General features: G+C 43.7%; 1 protein-coding gene across 1 annotated transcript in view; it reads left to right on the forward strand.

Annotated features, from left to right (window-relative positions):
• The window catches only part of Kdm3b (KDM3B lysine (K)-specific demethylase 3B), a 62,363-nt gene that overhangs the window by 24,924 nt on the left and 14,312 nt on the right, over positions 1 to 23,127 (forward strand). The window contains exons 7-15 of the mRNA NM_001081256.1: positions 1,519 to 2,118; positions 6,310 to 7,558; positions 8,328 to 8,529; positions 10,441 to 10,655; positions 11,478 to 11,630; positions 17,850 to 17,957; positions 20,441 to 20,568; positions 21,501 to 21,780; positions 22,771 to 23,027. Of these exons, the coding sequence (NP_001074725.1) occupies positions 1,519 to 2,118; positions 6,310 to 7,558; positions 8,328 to 8,529; positions 10,441 to 10,655; positions 11,478 to 11,630; positions 17,850 to 17,957; positions 20,441 to 20,568; positions 21,501 to 21,780; positions 22,771 to 23,027 (3,192 nt within the window). The remainder of the gene's footprint in view (positions 1 to 1,518; positions 2,119 to 6,309; positions 7,559 to 8,327; positions 8,530 to 10,440; positions 10,656 to 11,477; positions 11,631 to 17,849; positions 17,958 to 20,440; positions 20,569 to 21,500; positions 21,781 to 22,770; positions 23,028 to 23,127) is intronic.

Genomic DNA, 23,127 nt, shown 5'->3' on the forward strand with positions numbered 1-23,127 from the left:
TAAATATTTAAAAAGTTGACATACCAAATATAATGATCACAGTATAGATATGGCTCTGTAAGTTGGATTTTTGGTTTTTTTTTTTCCCCCGAGACAGGGTTTCTCTGTATAGCCCTGGCTGTCCTGGAACTCACTTTGTAGACTAGGCTGGCCTTGAACTCAATAATCTGCCTGCCTCTGCCTCCAGAGTGCTGGGATTAAAGGTGTGCGCCACCACGCCCGGCTCGGCTCTGTAAGTATTAAGAGTAGATTTATTAAATCGTAAATATTCATCTCTACAAACAACTAGTCTATTACCACCTCAATACTTTCAGTGTTTCTGAATCAACCTAGAACCTGCTTCTTAGGAAAGGTCCCTTCAGATCCATATCTTCTTAGTTCTGGCTTCTAAAATCATAAGATGTTGGCAGTATGAAAGGAGGTTTGTGGTTTGAGCCTGTGTTGATCTGCTGTTTTCTCTCTCCTTGACTAAGGTTTGCAGGAAGGTCTGGAAGTCAGCTAGTCTTAGAATGTCTGTGTATATAGCTCAGGCCTGTCTGTCAGCTTCGCTTTTCCTTTGCTCATGATTCACACATTTCTAGGAGGTTTTATATTTCAGAATTTGAAATGCAAACTTGTACCAAAAGCAGATAAGATGGAGTACACATGTAATCAATCCCAGCACTAGTGGGCAGAGGCAGGCGCTCGAGTCTGAGGCTAGCCTGAGGTCTCTATAGAGACTGGTAGGCTTTGGGGATGACATAGTGAGACCTCTGTCTCAGAATAAGTATAAATAAATAAATTTTAACTTTTAAAAAAGTACTTCTTTTATGTGTATAGATGTTTTGCCTACATGCATATCTATGCACTTGAGCATGCCTTCATGCCCTTGGATGTGAGGAGAGGGTGTCAGATCCCTTGAAGTGGAGTTACAGATGGTTGAGAGCTGCCATGTGGGTTCTGGGAGTCAAAAGTAGCCAATGCTCTTCCTCGAGTCTTCTCTCCATCTACCACTACCAATAGCCTGGCCCTGGAGAGGTGTTTGAAGGGTGCTCTGTCAGAGACCTGGTGTTTCAGACCCAGAACTCATATTAGGCCATGTACAGGTATCTGTAACTCCATCACTAGGGGGCCCTGCTCCCACTTCTGGCCTCTGAAGGTACCTGCATACCTACTGCAGACATGTGGCATACACATAAATGGAAATTTAAAAATTACAGGACAAATGCACTCCCAGCCTAGTTCTGACAATTTGTTTTGTAGCAGAAATTCCACAAATTGTTGAAACTCTCAAAAAAAAAAAAAATTCCTGTGAAGTGGTGTACCTTTTGTGCAAGGGTTTGCCAAGGCAGGGATGGTCTTGAGTGTGGGTATCTACAAAGGAAGCCACTGGCAGACTGGAGCTGTCCAGTGTCTTAGAGCAGCATCAGAGCGGTGCCTGCTCTAAATGCTTCTAGGATGGGAAAGCATTAATGGCTAATGGTTTTCACAGGATGGAAGATCCCTTACAATAAACCTTTTTTGAATTTTGTTTTGTAGGGGGGTACCATAAAAGCAGTAAAATCTTCCAAAGGAAAGAAGAAGAGAGAGAGCATAGAGGGGAGAGATGGCCGGAGGAGGAAAAGTGCTTCGGACTCTGGGTGTGACCCTGCTACAAAGAAATTAAAAGGAGACAGGGGTGAAGTAGACAGTAATGGGAGTGATGGAGGTGAGGCAAGCCGAGGGCCCTGGAAAGGAGGTAATGCCAGTGGAGAGCCAGGGCTGGAGCAGAGAGCCAAGCAGCCACCGTCTACATTTGTTCCCCAGATTAACCGCAACATTCGCTTTGCCACTTACACCAAAGAAAACGGCAGAACTCTGGTGGTACAGGATGAGCCTGTAGGTGGGGATACGCCCGTCCCTTTCACTCCGTATGCTTCAGCCACAGGTCAGACACCTTTGGCCCCAGAGGTAGGTGGAGCTGAAAACAAAGAGGCGGGAAAAACGCTGGAACAAGTTAGCCAGGGCATGGTGGCTTCAGCAGCTGTAGTCACTACCGCCAGCTCCACCCCAACCACGGTGAGGATCTCAGACACTGGCCTTGCATCAGGGACTGGGCCGGAAAAACAGAAAGGCAGCTGGTCGCAGGCCTCAGGAGAGGTGAGTTGCTTCAGGGCAGACTGCAGATCTGGGTTAACTCTTCCTCCATTGTTGATGCATTGAAGCCGCCCCAGGAAGGGAGAGTTCTGATACAGACTCAGCTTGTGTTCTCTCTGGACCACTCCTGCTTGTTTGGCCAATGTGGATTTTTTTAATAACTATCAGCTCTTAAAAGTCACCTGACAGTTGAGCTAATTAAAAACCAGTAGACTATTCAATTTAATGAGATGTGAAAAAGATCTGGTGGGGATCTTCTTTTTCAGCTGTCTGTTTAGTTCACGTTGTAGTTGGAGTCTTGGAGGCAGAGTTAATGGAGTTACCGTGTTGAGGATAGTGAACGCCAGAACAAAGGTTGTGCAAGCCATAGTTGCACTGTCACTTCCTTCTCTGAACGTTTTCCTCATGGGTAGCCCCACTTCCAATCACTTGGCATGGCTATAGTTTTTTCTTGCTAATTTTGTTCTGTTAAATAGCAGTACTATAAAATTTAATAGAGTTAGTTGGCAATAGTATCTAGTTTACTGTATACTTTTTTTTTTCCAAAATAAACTATAAAAATAAATTGACCAAGTTTGGTCACCAAAGTGTTAAGTCGTATTTTTCTTTTAAACAGTCTGGTAATGCATGTTAAAATATGAAATCCTTAACCTTTAAAAAATTATAAAATTTGAGGGCTAGAGAGATGGCTCAGTAGTTAAGAGCACTGGCTCTTCTTCCAGAGGTCCTAAGTTCAATTTCCAGCAACCACATGGTGGCTCATAACCGACTGTAATTGTGGTTCTGGGGATCTGACCCCTTCCTCTGCAGGCCTATACACGTGGCGCACTGACACACATGCAGGGAACACTCACACTCATGGGTATAAAGGCAAATAAACCTGTGTTTAAACAGAGAGAGTTGGAGATGGTGTCACGTTCGTGTCCTCTCAGCCAATATGGAAATTGAGCAAAGGGTTCCTTTGAGCCAGGAGTTTGTGACAATTTAGCCTGGGAACGTAAGACTTTGTTACAAAATTAAAAGAAACAAAAAATTATATACAGAAAAACTACTGTGTGCTAAGTACTACTGCATATTATATATGAAAACCAGGCATAGAGGTGTATGTATACCTACAGCCACGGCACTCTGGAGGAGCAGTAAGAGGGCCAGAAAGTTCAAGGTTATTCTCAGCTCCTTAAAGAGTTTGAGGCCGGCCTGGGCTACACAAGACCCTGTCTAAAAAGAAAAATCCCTGTTTTCAAGAGGAACTCACATACAAAATAAAATGGAATTATTTCAGGTATAGGCATAGCAGATAAAAATGACAGTTGGGGCTGGAGAGGTGGCTCAATGGTTAAGCACTGACTGCTCTTCCAAAGGTCCTGAGTTCAAATCCCAGCAACCACAAGGTGGCTCACAACCATCTGTAATGAGATCTGATGCCCTCTTCTGGGGTGCCTGAAGACAGCTACAGTGTACTCATACACATAAAATATATAAATAAATAAATCTTTTAAAAATGACAGTTGGTTGAGGGTATAGCCCAGTGGGAAGCTCTTGACTGTTACGTATAAATAAAGCCCAGGGTTCAGTTTCTAGCCTCATCAAAAACCTATTACTTATCGATTTCATCTCATTTCTTTCCTTTCCCAGCAAATGCAATTTTTAAATCCTTAGTATTCAGGGATAGGGAGGGAGATGGAATGTCCAGGCAGAAGAAGGCCTATAAATGCTGCTTATGGCTTTCCTCTGTTAGGTAGGTAGTATTAAGGAAAGTAACCAGGTGGCTCTGTGGATTTCTAGTGCAGATAAATCTTCAGAGTTATGAATTATTTAAAATTAACACTGTCAGAAGTAGTATGAGGGTAAGTGGGCTTATAAAACAAGCCAGTTTATGTGCTGCAAAAATGATGTATGTAGGAAACCCTTGGAGTAGAAAAGCTGAAGAAATGTAAGTAACGTGGGTTTAATGGGTATTTCTTTCCATGGTTAGAGGGCTGCGGATATCGTTTATTGGCATTATACTTGCCTAATACGTTCACAGCTCTTATAGGTTCAGTCCATCGTCACCTTCCCCAAAAGTCAAATGGGTTGGAGGAATTTTTGGATGATCAAGCATTTTATTAATGTTTCTGGAATCAAAGTACAGCCATAAATGTTTCCCTTTCTATGCTTAATCTGAAATAGAGAAATAGCCATCAAGAGACTTCTAAAAAATGAGTTGCAACAGTTTTCATCACTTTCTTATGAAGAAAGAATTTGGAATTTATTTATTTGAGGGAAAATGAAAGAGCAGTCAAATGATCACTCGTGTGCTATTAGCTTTAGTAGTGAGGAACAAGCTACTTAGGTAGAGTTCCTTACAGCCCTGCAGATGTCAGCCCCTGGCCAGATGTTGCTAGTTAAAACAGCAGGAGAGCCTCAATGCTGTAGGCCTGTTCTGTTTCGTGCATGGGCCTTGCTGGAGTATCGGTGCTGTGTAGTTAGTGGGAAGAAGCAAACTTGTACCTTTTAACTGTAAAATGTCTAAAGTAGTCTTGGTAGCAGACGTCAGCGGGAGACAATCCAGTTGTATTTTAGGCTTCTGTGCTACTCTGAAAAAAATTTACCACTGTAACTATTAAAATGTTTAGTTCTGTGGTGGTTAGTACATTCACAGTGCCAGAATTCTTACTAGCTCCGGAGAGTTTCCCCATACCAAAAGAATAAACCATATTTCAGCTATGAGATAATTTTTCTCTTCAGTATTTTGGAGGTATAGTATCTTCATCTTAATAATACATGATTTGCAAGCTAGGTGCTAGGATCTAAGTATTACTAAATTAAGCCAATAATAAAAACGGGTTCCTGTGAGTACATCTGCTTACAGATATATTAGGTCTAGATGTCTAACGCACAGGAAAGTATCCTGCAGTCATTCACATACAGAAGTTAAGCCTTTTCAAAGTAAAGGAAGAAATATCTAAATGTTTCTTTCATTCTAATTTGTTGTCCTAAAAAATTTGTTTGGCAAATATTTCAATGTCCACGTTTCAACTGGGGAGCCTTAATAGAGCCTGATTATTACAGAGCTCGCTAAATAGCCTCGTGTCATTTAGGGTTATGGTTAGGTGAAGAGTAAGCACGGTTGAAGCATCTGTTCAATTTAAAATTGACATGAGCAGGGCACATAGTGCAGACTGTAAATCCCAGCACTAGCAGGGCAGGCACAGGGGATCTCTGTGAGCTCAAGGCCAGCCAGGGGGCCATGACTCTGTCTCAGAATTAACTGACTAATTAACTTCACTTGAATATGACGTTAGTTAGGGGACTTATTTTAGAAAAGATCTACTTTATGAAATTCAATTTTTTTTTGTTTTGGTTTTTGTTTTTTCCAGACAAGGTTTCTCTGTGTAGCCCTGGCTGTGCTGGAACTCACTCTGTAGACCAGGCTGGCCTTGAACTCAGAAATCCACCTGCCTCTGCCTCCCAAGTGCTGGGATTAAAGGCGTGCACCACTACTGCCCGGCAATTCTTTTCTTTAATGTACAGGGAGTTGTAAGAAAGTGAAGTAACTTTGTAACATGGGCTATTTACAGCGGCTTAACTAAATAAAAGTGTGTAGCTTGTTGGTAGAGTGCTTTGCCTCAAATACACAGTACCTCATAAAGTAGGCATGTTGACATGGACCTGTCCTGTAACCTCAGCATTTGGGAAGTAGAGGCAGGAACATTTGAAGTTCAAGGTCATTCTGAACTACATAGGAAGTTTGAAACCAGCCTGGGCTGCATGAGACCTTGTCTCAAAAGACAAGGAAAAGCAATGCCTTTCTGTAGGCCTGAGGAAGTGAACGAATATTACAAAGGTCTGGGGTCTCAAGTTACATAACAAAGTAAGAACCCCATTCCTTAATGGCAGCTCTTTCCAACTTCTGCAGACACTGAGACTCATACATCCTAGCTCCACACTGCCTTCCGAATACTTGGATAATAACCAATGAAGTAGCGGTTTGGATGACACCCTGCTATCTCTGGCTCATCTTTCTAAAACAAAAATGACTTGTGGTCTGTGGCTAGTTTTCTCGATACCAGTGCTGGTGAAATCCAGGTGTAAGAGCAGGTTCATGAAATATAGGAGAGAAAAGTTGATTGACTTATAGAACTGTGATGGCTATGATAAAGGAAGGTCAGTGGGTTGGATCATCACTAACTGAAGCTAAAATCTTCCTTCCAGAATTCAAGAAATTCTAGTCTGGCCTCTTCTGGATTTGGAGTGTCTCTCTCAAGTTTGTCACAACCATTGACTTTTGGAAGTGGACGGAGCCAGTCCAATGGAGTTTTAGCCACAGATAACAAGCCTTTGGGCTTCTCTTTCAGCTGCAGCTCTGCATCAGAGTCTCAGAAGGACTCCGATCTCTCCAAGAACTTGTTTTTTCAATGCATGTCCCAAAATGTACCCAGCACTAACTACCTGAGCAGGGTTTCAGAGAGCGTGGCCGATGACTCCTCGAGCAGGGATTCCTTCACACAAAGCCTCGAGAGCCTGACTTCAGGCCTGTGTAAAGGCAGATCTGTTCTCGGAGCAGATACTCAGCCAGGTCCCAAGGCCGGCAGCTCTGTGGACCGAAAAGTGCCTGCAGAGTCCATGCCCACCCTTACTCCAGCCTTCCCACGGAGTCTCCTAAATACCCGCACCCCAGAGAATCATGAAAATCTATTTTTACAGCCCCCGAAACTGTCCCGAGAAGAACCTTCTAACCCTTTCCTGGCGTTTGTGGAGAAAGTGGAACACAGCCCTTTCAGCAGCTTTGTGTCTCAGGCATCAGGTAGCTCTTCCTCTGCTACCTCTGTCACCTCAAAGGCAACAGCCAGCTGGCCTGAGTCTCACTCCTCTGCAGAGTCTGCACCTTTAGCAAAGAAAAAGCCCCTCTTTATTACAACTGACTCCTCCAAGCTGGTATCTGGTGTTCTGGGCTCCGCTCTCAGCACTGGGAGTCCGAGTCTCTCTGCAGTGGGGAATGGCCGCTCCAGCTCGCCCACCAACAGCCTCACCCAACCTATTGAGATGCCTACTCTCTCCTCCAGTCCCACAGAAGAGAGGCCAACTGTGGGGCCTGGCCAGCAGGACAATCCGCTCCTCAAAACCTTCAGTACCGTCTTTGGCAGGCACTCAGGCAGCTTTCTCTCCGCCCCAGCAGAGTTTGCACAGGAGAACAAAGCACCTTTTGAAGCTGTAAAAAGGTTCTCATTGGATGAGCGAAGCTTGGCTTGCAGACAGGATTCGGACTCCAGCACCAACAGTGACCTGTCAGATCTGAGCGACTCAGAGGAGCAGCTGCAGGCCAAGAGTGGCCTGAAGGGGATTCCAGAGCACCTGATGGGGAAGCTAGGCCCCAACGGGGAGCGTAGTGCTGAGCTGCTACTGGGCAAGGGCAAAGGGAAGCAGGCCCCAAAGGGCCGGCCCCGGACTGCTCCCCTGAAAGGTGATCCAGCTGGGACCATACATGGTCTTTGCTCTAGCACAAACACCAAATGCTTTGATGGAAAATTCTTAATCTCATAGAATTACAAAGCCAACGGGGCTTGACCTTGTCCCCGTCAAACCCTGTTCTGGGCAATGTTGTTTCTGTGTTGTCACTATAAGAGTTATCTGGCCACAAAAAAACATTTTTGATCTTATTAATTTTTTTAAACATCGGGAACTAAGTTTTTTTGTGTATCCCATTTGTTTCTACTTCTCTTAGACCATCTTTAAATTTACTTCAGGGAGTTAGGAAGAAATAGTCACTGTTCCCATAGCAACCTTTGGTAAATTTGATGAAGCAAAGAGATCCACAACCTCTATTTGTTCTTCCCTCAAGACGCACCAGAGCTCAGTAGCTATGATAGGCTATTGCTTAGAGTCTAGTGATAAAAGCAGTGCTTTCCTTCAGGCTCTGGTAAACTTTAGGATAAAGTCCAAGAGGCTTTGGGGTCCTGAAGAGCCACAGCCAGGTGGTGACTGCCTTCTTCCTCCCTGCGGGGGTTTCATCCCTATCCCTAGAGTTCTCACTTAGCTGGGTTACTCAGAGTTGAGTTCTCCATGGCTCGTAGTTCCCAACCGAAGCCTTTTTCTTTCATGCGCTCTTTTCTGGGTACATCCTCAAGGAGCATGGAGAGAAATAGCTCACGTCAGGGTGTGTGTCTTGTACTATTGAGCCCTGTTTATGCATACCTCTTGTGAAGGCCCTTTGTCCTCCTTCCCCACGACAGTTGGCCAGTCGGTGCTGAAGGACGTGAGTAAAGTAAGGAAGCTGAAGCAGTCTGGAGAGCCCTTCCTGCAGGACGGCTCCTGCATCAACGTGGCGCCTCACTTGCACAAGTGCCGAGAGTGCCGCCTGGAGAGGTACCGCAAGTTTAAGGAACAGGAGCAAGATGATTCTACTGTAGCCTGCCGCTTCTTTCACTTCCGGAGGTACTGGGCTTTTATCTAACTCACTTCCCAGTTTTCATTGGTTTTAAATGACTGCAGCTCTCTCTGAACCCACAGATGTGTCTTGCCATCTTTCTTACCTTCCCTAACCTTTGCTCTTAGAGTCTGTGTTGAGGCTCTGTCAGAGTAGTCAGTCTCTCAGTTGGATTGTGAAGTGGCATGTGGCTTTGTCCTTAGAGAGTGTAAGTTGAAGTATTTTAGCTATAGCCTTGTGCTGTCCCTGAGTTATTCTCAAGTCTGATTCCATTGGGAGTTGTATAAGCAAGACTCAGATTCTTTTGTGGCTCCCCCTGACCACCTCCCTTCCCTCAGTGCTAGAGTAAGCTGAGAGATGGGCATTTGGGACGTAGTGCAAAGCTGCTTCTGTCCTTCTTTTGTCGTTCAGTTGGTTTGCTTTAGGGGCAGTGTCTTATTTGTGTTGCCAGTGTGGCCTTGAACTAGTGGACTCAAAATCCTGCCCTTAACCTTCAAAGTGCTGGGATTACAGTGTCTGCCACCATACTGATTAAGAGTCTTTACTTGTTGAATAAAGAACTCAAGTTACGGTAGCTCAGCTTTTTCAACTAAGATCAAGTAAAGAAACCCAAATTTTTTATTGGTTTGATCTGAATTTTTTTATTTGGCAAATATTTATTGGGCCACTAATTATGTCAGCCACCCTCCCCTGATAGACACACATACACACACACACACACACGTGCCCCTCACCCTTCCTATGGATTCAGAAGCAAAGGAAACAAATTTTAGCTCTCATGATTTGAAGAGGAAGAAAGGTTTTTTTTGTTGTTTTGTTTTGTCTTTTAGTTGATGTCAAGGGGCTAGAGCAGTGGCTCTGGGGAGACCGTGGGTCTTTTAGAGAACTCTTGCTTGGTTCCTGACACTCTTGTCAGGGTTCTCACAGCCCACTAACTCCAATGCCAGGGGGTCTGCTGACTCTCTTGGTTGGTGGGTTGAGAGAGGGTCTTACTGTTGTAGTCCTGGCTGGCTCTGAACTCACACCTGCTTCTGCCTCCCAAGTACTGGAGTTAAACACATGTGCTACTATGCCCTCCCTGAGAGACTAGTTAAAGTAGGTTTATTCCTGAGGATGCACTATTGTTGGTAGAACCAGAGCTGATAGACCAGGATTACTGTCCGTCCGTCCTTCCTTCCTTTCTTCCTTCCTTCCTTTCTTTCTTTCTTTCTTTCTTTCTTTCTTTCTTTCTTTCTTTCTTTCTTTCTTTCTTTCTTTCTTTCTTTCTTTCCTTCCTTCCTTCCTTCCTTCCTTCCTTCCTTCCTTCCTTCTCTTTCTTTCTTTCCTTCCTTCCTTCCTTCCTTCCTTCCTTCTTTCTTTCTTTCTTTCTTTCTTTCTTCCTTTCTCTTTCTTTTCTTTCTTTTCTTTCTTGGAGCTAGAGAGCTCACAACCATCTATAAACATAGTCCCCAGGGGATCTGATGCCTTTCTTTCCTGGCCTCTGAAGTGTACGTGCCTATGCACATGCACACACAGCATTTGGCAGTCAGAATAACTTAGAGTAGTTCACAGGAATGAAACTCAGATCATCAAGTGTAGTAGGAAGCCCTTTGACCTGCTGAGCCATCCACTATCCAGTGCCTTGTCCATCCTTCACCTTTTCCTCCCACGTCCTTAGTCAGCATAGTGTCACGGCTATCTAAGTATTACAGGAAATAAATACTGTATTTGCACTGTATTCATTGCTATAAGTAACCTACTGATGACTTAAAGAATATGTATACATGTATAGTTCAACTATAGTATCATAGTCTGTGAGGGAGTTGATCGGCCCCAGATTTTGATAGGGGTATGGGTGATAGGTAGGAAGTGTGGCCTTTAACCATTTCCCTCAGACCCCAAGGGACGGTTGGGTTTGACTTGTATCCTTTCTGCCTTAGGTTGGTCTTCACTCGAAAGGGGGTGCTCCGTGTGGAGGGATTTCTGAGCCCCCAGCAGAGTGACCCGGATGCCATGAACCTGTGGATCCCCTCTTCCTCCCTAGCAGAAGGAATAGACCTAGAAACCTCAAAATACATCTTGGCCAATGTTGGGGACCAGTTCTGTCAGCTTGTAATGTCTGAGAAGGAGGCCATGATGATGGTGGAGCCACACCGTAAGGCGCCTTTCACTGTTCCCCGCTGTTCCCCTCTTGCCACCCTGATTTCTTTTTACTTAAAGAAGGATTGGGAGGAGAAGGCATCTGCTATGAATGAATTAGGACTGATAAGACTTGTCTTTGTAGCAGCCTATTCAGATGAACTGTTCCCAGCACGTGCCATTCTTTCCATCTCTGACAATTAGTAAACAGAACCTCCTCTTCACTGTGCCGTTGTGTCTGTCACACATCTGCCGCGTAGGGTTGAGCTGTTCTGAGTTTGCATCAGTACCAGTGTTCTATGGTTTGTTGAGAAACATGGTACTATTCAGTGCTTAATTTCTCACCTAGAATCTTCATTATTGCAAAGAGACAATACAGATATACATCATACTTTTTCCATACCAATGGAAACTATACTGTGAATTTATACTTTACGTTTCAAAAGAAAACTTTTCTTTTGTCAAGTTCTCTGTAAAGATTTTATACTGTCTGTTATTTTTGAGATGCGGTCTCAGACTTGTCATAGATCTAAGACTGACCTTTCCCTGCCTCCACCTTTAAATGTAGGAATTACAACCCAACTAAAGTGTTATTTTTTCTCAATTGATAACATGTAACATTAACTTCCTAGGAATTAATTGGCACTAAGAATCTTATCACCCACTGTTGTTACAACTCCACGACAACACTCGGCTATTTGTTTCTCTTACAATTGTAGAAAGACTTATTTATTTTTAAATGTTTATCTATGAACAAAATGCCATGAGTAGCAGTCAGTAAAATGGTCTCGTGCTGTTGGTCGCAGTCGGAACTGCACAAGTGTTCTTCTCTCACCAGAGAAAGTGGCGTGGAAGCGAGCAGTGCGTGGAGTTCGGGAGATGTGTGATGTGTGTGAGACAACCCTCTTCAATATCCACTGGGTCTGTCGGAAATGTGGATTTGGGGTCTGCCTTGACTGTTACCGGCTCAGGAAAAGCCGTCCAAGGAGTGGTAAGTAGTCCTGTCTGTCTCAGGTCATTGTAAACATGACTGGTAGGCATCTATTCTAATAGATAGTAGGCATTGGCAGTTGGATGGGGTGAGGGGTTGGGGGACGCTTATGTCCCTCTGAAAGCTGCTCGGCTTCATTTGCCTTTGCCATAACTCTTTTTTTTAGACATATAACACCTTTTTAAAAAGATTAGTTTTTATTATGTTTTAATTATGTGACTATGTCTGTCTGCGGGTGTATGTGCACAGGTGAACACAGGTTTTTACAGAGGCTAGAAGAAGGTCTGGCTTCCCTTGGAGCTGGAGTTACAGATAGTTCTGAGCAGATTGATATTGGTACTGGGAACCAAACCGGGGTCCTTTGCAAGAGCAGTATCTTCTTGACTGCTGAGCCATCATTCCAGCCCCTGTTGTAATGTCTTAAGATTGCCAAAGTTCAGCCCATCTGGGAAGCGTAAAATCAAGGAGGATTCTACTAGGCAAGTATTCCACTACTGAGCTAAATCTTCAGCCCACCTTTTCCCCTCCCCCCCCCTTTTTTTTTAAAAAGATTTTATTTTATATATATATGAGTGCTCTACTATGTACACCTGCATGCCAGAAGAGGGCATCAGACCCCATTGTAGATGGTTGTAAGACCCCATGTGGTTGCTGGGGATTGAACTCAGGACCTCTGGAAGGCAGGGAGTGCTCTTAACCACTGAGCCACTTCTCCAGCCCCCACCTTTTCCTTTTTAAAAAAAGATTTAGTAAGTGAGGCATAGTGACACATGCCTTTAATCTATACACTCAGAGACACAGGCAAGTGGATCTCTGTGAGTTTAAGGCTAGCCTGGTGGTATACATAGCGAGTTCTAGGACAGCCAGGGCTATACAGAGAAACCCTAAGAGGAATGAGTACAGTGCTCTCAGAAGCCACAAAAGAAAGTCTGCCTGGGTATGATGGCACACACCTTTAATCCTAGCACTTAAGGCTAGAGGCAGAAGGGTCTCTGTGAGTTCAAGGACAGCCTGATCTATATAACAAGTTCTAGGACAGCCACAGTGATATAGAGACTTGTCTCAAAAAAGCAAACAAATAAAAAGTAAAATCAAAAGGGTAAGACATCAGATTCCTGGAGCTGAAATTCCAGCTGTTCTTAGCTGCCTGGTGTGGGTACTGGGAGTTGAAAAGGTCCTGTGCAAAGCAGTGCTTGTAACCATTGAGCCGCCTCACAACCCTGTCAGCTCACTGTCTTCACTGTTGTTTTCAAACCTTTTAAACATGGATAAAGCAGTAGTTTAACCTATAAAATTGTGTGGCCACCCTTGCAAATCTTGTCCAAGCTGTTGTTTACCGTTGTTTCCTTGCCCTGGCATTTTGCTCTCCCTAATTAATTTCTGTCTCTATAGATTTACATATTCTATTCATGTCATATAGATAGAGTTGTAACATTTGGGTTTTTTTTTTTTTTTTGGACTGGCTTCATAATGCTTTATACTCAGGTTTGTCTATAAAAGTACATATCAGTTGATTTCTTTCTATTGTCTATTGTCTAGCGATGTTCTATTGTATGTATATTATATGTACATCTGGGTTATATTCATTTTGCCTGTATGAATACTGCCACTGTGTGCCAGTTTTTGTGTGGATTGTATGCTTGTTAGTCTCTTGGTTATATACCTAGGAGTACAATTTATGGGTCAAGCCAGGTGTAGTAGATAAACATCTGTAATCCCAGCATCTGGAAGGTAGGGGGAGGAAGATACAGAGATTAGCACTAACCTCAACTGTGTAGTGAGTTTGCCAGTCTGGAGGACAGGAGACCTCATCTCAAAACAAAGAAACTTCTCATCTTGACTGTCTGTGGACTGATGTCCTGTGACTGGGGCTGAGGCCTGAGGCAACCTTGCCTTTTTGTTTGGAGACTGTCACAAGTAAGCAGGGCTGGCCTTAAACTCTGCATAACAGAGAACGACCTTGACCCTAATCCTCCTGCTTCTACCTCAAGTGCTGGGGTCCCGGGTGTTGCTCACCGTCCCTGGCTTTGGAGGTCTTCCAGAGTGTGCTCCAAAATGCCTTACAGTTTTATAGTCCCAGCCACATCCTGTAGGTTGGGCTGTTTTGCTGGTGCTGTTGCATGTTTCTAAGTCTTACTGCCCATCTGTGCTTTGTTTACAGATACAGATTCAGTTATTTGCTCCCCGTGGTTCTAGCTGAGGTTAGGAATCCCTTGCCCCTTTCCTCATCTTTCCTTCTGCAGAGATCCAGTATAACAGTTGGGTATCTGTGTTGTTTGGTAGTGGTTTTAGTTTTTGTTAAAATGGTCTCCCTTCATAGGCAGTGCTAATGTCAAACTCACCATCTTCCTTTCTGTGCCCCCCCACCCCCACCCCCGGGTATTCTGAAGGTGGAGATTGTGGGTTTCCATCACCACACCTGATCTGGTGTTATGGTGGTGGCAGCAGGCCCGTAGGTTTTATTTATTTATTGGTTGGTTGGTTGGTTTTGTCTTTTGGCCTGGTGGGTGTGGATATTATTGCTTAAGCAACTAGAACCTGAAAACCTGCACCCACATCATACACCAACTGCGGAATCTTGGGCCAGTGACTTAATCACTCCAAGCCTCAGTTTCCTTCTTCTATAAAACAAATATACAACATTATTAGCAATGTTGTTGTAGGTAATTACACCTAAGTATGGCATAAAATTAACATTCGCCTTTCTACCATGACTCTATAGGAATTGATTTTCTGCCATAAACAGAAAGAAACAGTAAGTATTTAAAACTCTTAATTTTCCAGATTTTGCAGCAGGCAACTTGGGACTATGACCTGAGAAATGAGAAGAAACAAGCTAGTTTCTTTTTTTTTCACAAAGCAGGGTTCCTTTCACATTGGCTTATTTATTTTCACAATGCCACAAAGAAGTCCCAAATCTTTACAATTCTTTACTTGCTTCTCATTTTTTAAAAAAGAAACGCCCTAAATATCAAATCATGTTTTAAAATTTTTTAACTGAATTATTTAAGATATGACAATGATAGAATGTGCCAGTCAATCAAACTTCCAAACTGCTAAACCTCTGAAGAATGAACCATGACTGGAGCTCACCGCATTTCACAGCTGTTCAGGCTGAGCAACTATCACTAATGCAAGTGCACAGCCAATGCCACTCACACACTGAAAGCACGTGTTCTCTACATCTGAACCTTCCACAATAGCAACTGTGTTGAAAACTCCAGTAAAATTAGCCAGCCTGCTGATACGTTGCGATCTTCTGATTATGGAGCACAGACATTTTGTAACTATACAATTTATAAGCAACTAATAAACTTTGAAATGTTAGTAATATAATAAAGTTATAAATAGTTTACCATCTCCTTTCCCTTATATATTTTTATATTCATGCATCTCATTTATCTGTCTAGTAGACTATTAAATTCTGGATTTAAATATGACTAAGCATAAAATAAAACAGATGAGTGTGAATGTCTAAGCCAGTAAAAGCTATTAACTTGGAAACAAATTCAACCTAAGGCATACATGGAGAAAGTTGGATTTGACATTGTCCTTCATAGTTTGACCTGTCAAGTACACATGAACATCCTTGGCTCAAATTATGAATGTCTATGTGCCATAAAGCTAACTGCATCACAAATGGAATGCCTATTACTTGAAGAAAGGCCCCTCCGATGTTAAACTTTGCCAGATGTGGAGTCTGAAGTGGTAGGCAACCATATTAGCAAGGTTTTAAGATCTAGTCAATATATACATATATATGGAACTTTCCGTTTAAATTACAATGTCTATTACCAAAAGAACCTAGGCTAGCAGTGCTATGATACTAGTCAAAGGGTAACATTCCATCACTAGACTATCTTCCTGCTATCTGAAGATCACAGTAGATTCCACTTTAGGCTGTAAGAGGCATTGCCTGAATGCACTCAGTGTGTGTCCAGTAGTCAAGCTGCTCTCAACATCTAAGAGTCAGGTGGCATCAACATCAAGTCACCCATTGCATTTCCTTCCTTCAGCTCATAACTTCCACTCACAAGTCCAGGGTTACATTTGGCTCTTCCACTTAATCCCTTTCTGTTGCCACAGCTGCTATGTAACTGAACAAGCTAGTTTCTACAGTGGCCTGTGCACTGCCTAGGAGCAGCTTCTAACTGTAGCACAGAGGAGGCCAAATCAGCCTGGCAGCCCCACTGGGCTGAGACAGAGCAAAATCAGGGAGAATAAATACCTGGGTAGAGGAAAGGGCCGCCTGCGCACACACAGCAGCAGAGACTATGCAGAGGTCCCGGGTTTCCTGTGTAACAGATCTATAGGAGTTTCAGATCAGACTCCTTGAGGCCCAGAACTGATCTTCAGAGAATAATTGCCAAGTGATTTTCAGAATCCATAATTTTTTTTAAAAAACCTTTTTCTCTGCCTCCATCCCCCAACCTTCTCTGTCAGCCCTGGCTGTCCTGGACCTCACTCTGTAGACCAGGCTGGTCTTACAGAAATCTGTGTGTGTGTGTGTGTGTGTGTTCTGCCTCCTGAGTGTTGAAAGGGAGTCAAGGCTTGCCCCACCATGCCTGAGGTCAGAATCACAATTGTAGAGAGATGCTTGGCCTCCCAGCACATAGGAAGCAAATGCGGTTGGATATTCTTGAGTTAAAGACCAGCCTGCTGTACATAGCAAGTCCAAGACAGCCAAGACTATATAATAAAGATAGTATTTTAAAGACATAAAAATAAAAGCAGCAACAAAAAGAGATGCTTATTAGAGTCTAGAAGGGTCACATCTGAGTTGTGGGATTTAGTGTTAAAATCTTCTTTTATTGAGGGCTGAGAGTGTGTGACCCGGGTTTTGTTCCCAGTACCCATATGGGTGTCCATAACCACATGTCTGTCTGTAACAACTGTCTGTCTCCAGTTTCAGGAGATTGACACACCCTCTTCCAGCCTCCATTAGTACTAGGCACAGGTGATGTACATACATACATGCAGACAAACGACCTATACATGTAAAATAAAACTCTAGATCTGCCATGGAGAATTATAAAGTAAACTTTAGAAGACTCAAAGGTGGAGGGCATGTGATGGGGATTTGCCGATGAGAAAACAGGAAGAAAATGTAAATAAATAGAGTAACCAGTTTTTTAAAAAAAGACTCATACTGATTGCTGTGTTGTTAACAGTGTTAACAAGTTTAACAGTGTTCAGGGGATTTAAAAACAAAAACAGGCTGGAGAAATGGCTCAGTTCAATTCCCAGCAACCACATGGTGGCTCACAGCCATCTGTAAAGGGATCTGACACCCTCTTATGGTGTGTCTGGAAACAGCTACAATGTACTCATAAATAAAATCTTAAAAAAACAAAACAAAACAACATTAAAAACAAAACAGTATCCACATAGTGACAAGCCTCTGCATTCAATCAACAAAGAATAATGGGGAAGAGATAAAGGCAGAGTTGAGGTATGATCAATGACTCAAAATGACAAAAGAGAAAATGCTTATAAGTCGTGTGGATGATGACGCTTGTCTAAGTGACACACCCAATATGAAGTGGTAGTCTAATAGTTGAAGATAGACTATGGTAAGTTAAAAATTAGTACTGCTAACCCTAGGGCAATTCCTAAAAAACCAAAGCTGTTGGGGCTAGAGAGATGATTAAGAGTATTTTCTGCTTTTGCAAAAGTGTTTCCTTCCCAGCATCCATAGCAGCCTGCTCACAGCCACCTTTAACCTTAGATCCAAGGGACCTGATATCCTCTTCTGACCATGGCTGGCACCCACACACATACAACGTTCATCACAGACACACTTTAGATCTGACAGCAACTCCTGTAATCCTAACACTCAGGAGGATCCAGAGTTAAGAGCTGTCTTTCACTGCTTAGCAAGTCGAAGACCAGCTGAGACACATGAGAACTCATACAATACAGCACAACACAAACAGTGCTGGCCAAGATCAAAAGATGGATATTAATTGTAAAGAGTTCAAGTTTGTAGAGGGATAGGATTGTTCTTTGTCCTTATTGATTTGAAGAAACATGAAGTATCTACTTTAGATCGTTGGTTTATTTTTTATAATGCATAGCACAGTAGGACAGTTCATAGTTTTAGCTTTTTAAGTAAGCTGTTGCTTTCTTTGGCCATGAGAAAATTTGCGGTTCTAAAACTTCTCACTGAGAGAGATCCATCTGTGACCCCATAAAATCAGAAATTAATTTCTGTTTCAGAGACAGAAGAAATGGGGGATGAGGAAGTTTTCTCCTGGCTGAAGTGTGCAAAGGGGCAGTCCCACGAACCAGAAAACCTCATGCCCACCCAGATCATCCCTGGCACAGGTAAGTAGGCTGCTGTCGGCAGTGGGTGGAGAGGGTGAAGTGCTGAGGATGAAACATGTTCTCGGCCTTTCACATGCTAGGTCAGCACTTCTACCACAGAGCTACCACCTGGCCTGAGTGTATTGGGTTACTGTGTGTGTGTGGGGTGTGTGTGTGTGTGTGTTTGGTGGGGGTGGGGGTGTACACACATGTTTGAGACAGGGTCTCACTTTGCAACCCTGGCTGGCCTGAAACTCAAAATGTAAAAACCAGGCAGGCCTCAACTCACAGAGAACCAACTTGACTGCTTGTTCTGTTTGTTTACTTACTATGTGGGGTTTAGTTTGAATGTATGTAGGGCACCAGACCCTGGGAGCTAGATTTACAAAGGGTTGTGAGCCACTGTGTAGGTCTGGGGATTGAGCCCTTTCACCGTGTCAGCAGCAGTGCCTTTTACCTCTGGGCCATCTCTTCAGCACCATTGTTGTGCCATTTTTTTTCCTTAATCTTTTAAAAGATTTATTTTTATTTCATATTATTTATGTCTGTGTGGCACATCTGTGTGCCGATACCTTTGGTGTTCAGAAGGGGGCTTGAGATACCCTGGAGCTGGAGTTACAGACTGACAAGAATTCTGGAAACTGAACTTGGATGGGTTCCCTAGAAGAGAAAGAAGCACTTTTTTTTTCTTTTTTTAAGATTTATTTATGTACTTTATGTACATGAGTGCACTGTAGCTGTCTTTAGACACCAAAAATGGGCATCGGATCCCATTACAGGTGGCGTGAGCCCTGGTTGTGGTTGCTGGGAATTGAACTCGGGACCTCTGGAAGAGCAGTCAGCTCCTGAAGCCCAGAAGAAGCACTCGTCACTGCTGACTCACTTCTCCAGGCCTTGTGTTAGCCTCAAACACTCAGAGTGACCTAGAACTCACTATCTAACTAAGGTTGAATTTAGGACCCTCCAACTCCCAAGTACTGGGATTATAGGAGTATCCCACCACCACTCTGTTGTCTACATGCTAGAATGTTGTGTACATGCTAGAATGTTGTCTACATGCTAGAATGTTGTCTACATGCTAGAATGGCCCCAGGGCTTCATGTAAGCTAGGCAAGTACTCTGCCCACTGAGAATGCATCCACAGCCTACAGGAAGTGATTTTACATGTTTTAAGTAGGCCTTGAACTTGGGACAGGTGAGTGATTAGCTCTGTCAGAGTGAAAGAAAGCAGTCGGGCTGGCGAGATGGCTCAGTGGTTAAGAGTGCCGACTGCTCTTCTGAAGGTCCCGAGTTCAAATCCCAGCAACCACATGGTGGCTCATAACCATCTGTAACAAAATCTGATGCCCTCTTTTGGAGTATCTGAGGACAACTACAGTGTACTTACATATAATAAATAAATAAATCTTAAAAAAAAAAAAAGAAAGAAAGAAAGCAATCAGTAGATCAATTGCTACTTCTTCATTGCTGTGACAAAATATCCAGGAAAAGTCACTTCAGGATTGTATTCAAAGACAGGATTCAGAAATGAAATGTTGGTGTTCTTGCTCTTCTGTTTTTAGTCAGTTTTGGGCCTCTGAGAATGGGTCTTCCTTCTTCATTTAAACCTTTCTGGAAATACACCTCAGATACCCAGAGCTGTGTTAACACAGTTATTCTAAATTCAACCAAGCTGACCATGATAAGCCGTCACTCTTGATATTAGGAAAGACTTCCGGTTTTAGGTTTTTAACACGCAGCAAGAGCACTTGCTACTCTCAGAAGACCTGGGTTCAGTTCCCATCACTCACATAGGACAACTCACAACCACCTATAACTCTAGTTCTCAAGGGCAGTCGTGCATACATGCATGTTTGTGGGCATTCAAGTAAAATAAAATCAAAAAACTAAATAGGTTTTGCCAGGCTTGGTAGCGCACACTTTCAATCCCAGTACTCAGGAGGCAGAGGCAGGAGGATCTCTGAGTTCAAAGACAGCCTGATCTGTAGACTGAGTTCTGAACCACCAGGGTTACACAGAGAAACCCTGTCTCAATAATAATTTTAAAAATGTATGATTTAACAAACAAACAAACCAACAAACCAACCAAGCAACTGAGAACTGCCACGGTGCTTCAGAACCGTTGTGCTAGTCCTCGGGAAGCTGAGGTAGGCAGGAGGCTGCAGTGGGTGGGAGGCTATCCTAGGCTCCCATAGGAACTTCCAACTCAGGCGAACAATAACAATATCTAGCTAAGGGGTTGGGAATTTAGCTCACTGCAAGGCCCTGGGTTTGGTTCTCAGCTTCCTGGGGATGGGGGATACCAGCTCAGCATAACCAAACCCTTGAATCCGTGAAGATGGTACTAACCTGACAGAGTTCGAATGACTGGGTATGTTTGGGCATAATCCCAGCTCTCTGCACCACGTCCTCCTCAGGACCTCAAAGGCAGCCGGGCCTTCAGGTCCTGGTCTCAAAACAGAGCAGGTCTTCCAGTGGTACTTACTGTCTGTTCTTCTCCTTAGCGCTTTACAATATTGGAGACATGGTACACGCTGCCCGGGGAAAGTGGGGGATTAAAGCTAACTGCCCTTGTATAAGTCGGCAAAGCAAATCTGTTTTGAGACCTGCTGTCACCAATGGGATATCACAGGTAAGATGTGTGGGCCACAGCTAAGTGAGGCTGTCTGTCTCCCTCCCTCCTTTCTGTCTGTCTTTCTGTCTTTCTTTCTCCCTCCCTCCCTCCTCCTCCTCCTCCTCCTCTATATACTTTGGGTTCTTTTTATATTTTTATTTTTTTAAAAAATTAGTCCCGGAAGGGGCAGCACTGAGGTAGAAGGGTGAAAGCACAGGGATGGTGGGGAACCCCAGCCACGTTAAGTGTGTGTACCGTAGGGACGTGTTACCTTAGGACCAACTAAACAGGAAATTCATGCTTTCAACTTGAAAGGAAAAATTCAATCTGAAATACTCAGGATTCTGAGGTAAAAGAATTGTTAGTTTTGAGGCCTCCCTGGGCATATCAAGATCATATCTCAAAAGCAAAATCAAAGCAACAGTTAGAGTCCACAGCTTACATTTGAAACTCTCCTTGAACCACTAATATGGAGTGGATTCCTAGAAACCCAAGTGTGGATGCTGAGAGCTCTGGAGGTGAGTCCTCAGTAGCATCAGTGCTGATGGCCCACTATAGATGGTTGTGGGTGCTGGAAATTGAACTCAGGATTTCTGGAAGAGCAGCCAGTGCTCCTACCCAGGGTTGTCTCTCCAGCCCCTATGGGATTAGCTTTAATCACTAGTTTCCCTTTTGTAGAAGCACTCTAAGACATTTTTAAATTATAAATTCTAAGTTTTAATCGCTTGGTTTTCTACAGAACCTTGAATAAATGGCTGACACATTGTAGACTTTATAAATGTCTATGGATTACAGAACGCATGAAATAACATTGAGACAGCACCAGGTTATTCTTCCCAGACCTGTGTAGTGTGAGCAGCCGTTGTAGTCCCCCTGGTCAGTGCTCTCTGTCTAAGCTTGCCCTCTGCGGCCCTCTTCACGGGCGCGCTAATCCTCCCTCCGTGCTTCAGCTTCCCAGTGTAACCCCTAGTGCCTCTTCTGGAAACGAAACTACCTTCTCAAGCGGAGGCGGAGCTGCAGCGGTCACAAATCCAGAGCCAGACCAAGTTCCCAAAGGTGCTGGCACTGACGGCAGATCTGAGGAGCCCCTAAAAGCAGAAGGTTCTGCGTCAAATAGCAATAGTGAACTAAAAGCCATCAGGCCCCCGTGCCCGGACACAGCCCCTCCTTCCTCTGCTCTGCATTGGTTGGCCGACTTAGCAACTCAGAAGGCGAAAGAAGAAACGAAAGGTGAGATGAAGCGCCTGTGCCCACCCCACAGCTCTTTGTGCGCTTAGAGAAGCACCACAGCCGGGGCTGTGGGAAGGGGCTGCGGAATTCTGAGATTTTTCAAACTGACGGCTTAGAGAGGTGCTGCTTGCTACTCTGGTTGGTAGCTCAGCAAGAGGGGTTCTTTTCCAGTTGTTTTTGGTTGGTTGGTTGGTTTTTGTTTTTGTTTTTTTTTTTAAAAGATTTATTTATTATATGTAAGTACACTGTAGCTGTCTTCAGACACTCCAGAAGAGGGCGCCAGGTCTCGTTATGGATGGTTGTGAGCCACCATGTGGTTGCAGGGATTTGAACTCAGAACCTTCAGAAGAGCAGTCAGTGCTCTTAACCTCTGAGCCATCTCTCCAGCCCCCGGTTGGTTGGTTTTTTAGAAAGTGGAGTGTTGTTGGATCCTTACCTGAACCTCCTTAGTCAGAATTGAGACAGTGTTGTGTGAGCCTCCCCCTGGATTGTTTCTGCAGCCAGAGTTAGCAGTGAGACTTAGAATAGCAATTTTAGTTTGAAGAGAGTATCATCTGGGCTTGAAAGGAGCAGCCATGTTAAATGGGCCTGAGAACCACCTGGGAATTCTTTCTCTTTAACCCCACATAGAACCATTGAGTTAGAATTTCTTGAGATAAGAACTGATCTCCATTTATTACAAGTATTACAAATGGTTCCAGTCCAAGAGATCTGAAGACCCACTTAAACTGTCTTAGAAGATAAAAAGTAGGTGAGAAAAATGAAATTTTGTGATCCAAACATAGGTAAGAAGAAAGAGGCAGAGAATTTTCTTTGTATTCCTAAAACCTGTGTTCAGAGCTTCTCAGCCTGGACACACACTAATCCTACCTAGTTTGGAGGCAGGGCACTGCAGAAGGTTGCTCTTTCTCTCTTTCCACCTAGCTGTGTTGACAGTCAGTGTCTGCTGTGTTCCTCCGTCTAATGCTCTCTGTTTCTGTGTTCTTACAGATGCAGGGTCCCTGCGGTCGGTGCTCAATAAGGAGTCTCATTCACCCTTTGGGCTGGACTCATTCAACTCTACTGCAAAAGTCTCTCCATTGACTCCAAAGCTTTTTAACAGCCTGTTACTGGGTCCCACTGCCTCCAACAGCAAAACTGAGGGTTCTAGTCTTCGAGACCTCCTTCACTCTGGGCCCGGAAAGCTTCCTCAAACCCCCCTGGATACAGGCATACCCTTCCCCCCTGTTTTCTCTTCATCCTCAGCAGTAAGTGTCCTTTCTACAACTCTAGCCTTTGGTGGTTTTTTGGGGTTTTTGTTTTTTTATGAAAAAAAACCATCACAGATCTAGTGAGAGTCTCCTAGTT

The sequence above is a fragment of the Mus musculus genome, chromosome 18 (assembly GCF_000001635.26).
Source record: "Mus musculus strain C57BL/6J chromosome 18, GRCm38.p6 C57BL/6J".
NCBI lineage: Eukaryota > Metazoa > Chordata > Mammalia > Rodentia > Muridae > Mus > Mus musculus.